Source organism: Plecotus auritus, assembly GCF_963455305.1.
Source record: "Plecotus auritus genome assembly, chromosome: 1".
NCBI lineage: Eukaryota > Metazoa > Chordata > Mammalia > Chiroptera > Vespertilionidae > Plecotus > Plecotus auritus.
In genome coordinates, this window is record NC_137770.1 from 82032618 (window position 1) to 82035705 (window position 3088).

The 3088-nt window shown below is 44.8% G+C and overlaps 1 protein-coding gene across 1 annotated transcript; it reads left to right on the forward strand.

The window, feature by feature from the left end:
* Nucleotides 1-2145: 2145 nt before the first annotated feature.
* Nucleotides 2146-2610, forward strand: LOC308243407 (non-secretory ribonuclease-like; the record flags this gene model as incomplete). Its single annotated transcript, XM_080658891.1, has 1 exon — nt 2146-2610. The coding sequence occupies one exon, from the start codon at nt 2146-2148 to the stop codon at nt 2608-2610; it is 465 nt and encodes a 154-aa protein (XP_080515017.1).
* Nucleotides 2611-3088: the final 478 nt, after the last annotated feature.

The window sequence follows — 3088 nt, forward strand, 5'->3', positions numbered from 1 at the left end:
GGGCTTATATATTTTCCTGCCTCATATAAAGAAGTCCTCTCCAACAGTTCTTGGATATCAAACTGGATTATCTGTACTAGTCCTGGAGGCAAAAAAAAAAAAAAAAAAAAAAAAAAAAAAAAAAAAAGAGCAGTTGAAATGTCCAGAGGAAAGCTATAGAGAAAACATCCAGAAAAATCATAGGAGGCATGCTCTGAATACAATTTTAAAGGAAAAGCATGGTTGCAAATTGGGCAGGGTGTTATGTGAGTTGCTACTCAGGACACTTGTAACAAGGCTGATAGGTCATAAAAGCATTGTCCACAGGAGCCAGGCAGGAGCCATCACTGAGTGAACAGATAGGATGTGAATCAGCAGGGAGGAGTAGGGTCAGTGGAAACCCCTGCACAATTGCTCCCTTCAACAGACTCAGTTGCTGACTCAGCTCCAATTGACCCCTTATGGTAATGGAAACTCAGTGCACCAATCAACATTTCCTGATTTTTACAAATAAGATAGACATGCAAATTTATGTGAACTCTCCCAATTTGACAAGTTAACATCACAAATCCACTATTATAAGGAACACTGTATGTGCTGATCAGAACAGGTTTTTGACCAGATACACTCCTGTGACGGCAGTATATGCCTTTTACCTCATAATATAGACACTGGGTTACAGGTCTTTCTACCTAATGTGGCTGTCAGCAACACAGAGGAGTGACTCTACATCTAATGCAATTTTATATCTTCGTCACTTATGAAAATGATTTCCATAAAGCATACATTATAAAAATATCTGTAATGGTGACAATAAAAAAATTTAGTGATCTAAAAAAGAAAAACTGCCTCATGATAAAAGATATTAATAAATTTCAGCAAGAAAAGGATTTAAGGCTGAGTGTTATTAGCTCTGCACGGGGTCCTGACCAGGTAACCACTATGTCCTTATTGACATAACGACATCAAGAATCAAAGTATGGCATTTCCAAATAACAGGAATATAGGAAGGTAGTAAAAAATGATGTAAATCTTTTTGTTGAAAGGGTATATAATACCACTTAAGGGTTGAGTATAGTTTTCTAACCTACAACTTTGACCAGAAATTTAACACCTTTTAGTATGAAGCCTGCCCCACTGGGATGTCTGTCCCCTCTCTGCACAATTTCCTTTAAATGACACTACATGTTTACTCTGGGGCAGATTCTACAGAAAGACTTTCCCCTGGTTGTTTTCAAGTTATAACACTTCACAGAAAGTGAACAAAAAAAAACAAACCATGTGTTAAAACATGTGAAAGTGAATCTCATATAAGGGGAGCAAACAACAAACCTCAAGGACACGTAAGAAACTACTATACACCTTCAGGATTTTAAGCAGCAAGGAACTCAGCTCGAGGTGGCAGCGCAGGGAGGTGATGAGATGCAGAACATTGGCTGAGGGATGACCAGGGAGATCCCTCAGTGAAGGGGACCTGGGTTCCCCCTGGGAAGACAGCCCCTGGACTCCCTTTGTTCTGAGAACTAGGCCTGCCTTTCTGTACTTCAGTCCCTCAGTGCCACACCAAGTTGAGTTCTAAGATCTATGGCCATTCTGCAGCCAGTGGGCAGTTTTCCCCAACAGGAACCAGAGGCACTGGCAGAGCTCACCCTGCACAGACTCCTGCCATTAGAGTTGTACCACAGAAGCAGCAGCCAGCTGTCCTGGGGTATGTGTTGATCGGCAAATGACAAAACAAGAGGCTCATTGCAAAAGTGGGTCATGTGCCCGTCTGTGGGATTCTGCACATCTTAGACTCAAACCCCTCCTGGCTCTGCTGGCCCCACCCACAGGGCCTACTCTATATCTTCAGTCCACAGGACAGGGGAGACCAACTGCCCCTGAGACCCAGGACCACCAGCTGGATCTGTTCTCACAGCTGCCACAGCACTGGACTGGGTAAGACAATGACCCCCCGGGGTTGGGACAGGAGGACCAGTGATGGGACAGCAACTGCCAGGGGACTGAGCTTGGGTTAGTACCCAGGGCACAAGGCAGACTTGGGAGGGGGCTGAAGGGAAAGGAAACAGGACCTTGGTAACAGCAAGGGCCCTTCAGGGTGACAGATGAAGGGGTGTGTCACAACTGGGCAGGGATGCAGGAGATGCTTCTCTTTTGACAGGAAACATGATTCCAACACAGAGGGATTCCCAGCTTTGTCTCCTTCTGCTGCTGGGGCTCATGGAAATGGTGATCTCCTTCCATGCCCAACCTGGGGGTCTAACCTGGGCTCAGTGGTTTGAAGTTCAACACGTAAACATGACCAATGCTCAATGCACCATTGCAATGCAGCCGATTAACCACCTTAATTATATGAGCTTCCAGAGGCCGTGCAAAGGTGAAAATACTTTCATCCACACACGGCTTGCTGCTGTCGTTAATCTCTGTTACACGACAAATATAACCTGCCGTGATAGAATCAGTCCTAATTGCTATAGAAGCCAAGCTGCAGTGAATCTTACCTACTGCAACCTCACAGGACCAGCACTACCTTACAATCAGTGCCGATACCAACAAGTAACCTTACTGAGAAACTACAGTATTGCCTGTAACAGAAGAAATCGTCCAGTTCACTTCGATAGAATCTACTAAGCTCTGTGCCCGCAGTCACTGCCATGGTCCCATGCCACCATCCACCCTGGGTATCAGCACCAGTCCTCACCACCAGCCCACAACTCCTTTAAGCTCTGCTGCACTGAAGCTCCTGTGCACCGGCAATAAACTCCTTTGCAGAATGACCTACCAGTCTCTGTGTCTGTTTGTGCCCCTCTGCTGTCATGCAGACACATCTGATCAAGAGAATGTTTCCCTTCCTCTCATATGAGATCTGGGGTACATAGAGAGGCATGAGTGTAAGAGGCTCCTTGTAAAATGAAGTGACTCAGAATGTCCTCCCTCTCTGCCTCACATTGAAAACCTGAAGCTTCAACTGATCTGTGTATTTCCATCCCAAGAGGTAAAAGGGCCCAGCTGAGTAAATAGGAAGCAAAGGCCTTTGATTCTGTCTGATTAATGAGTAATAAATTATATGAGAAATGTAAACCTTTTTGTTGTAATCCAAAACAGAGAT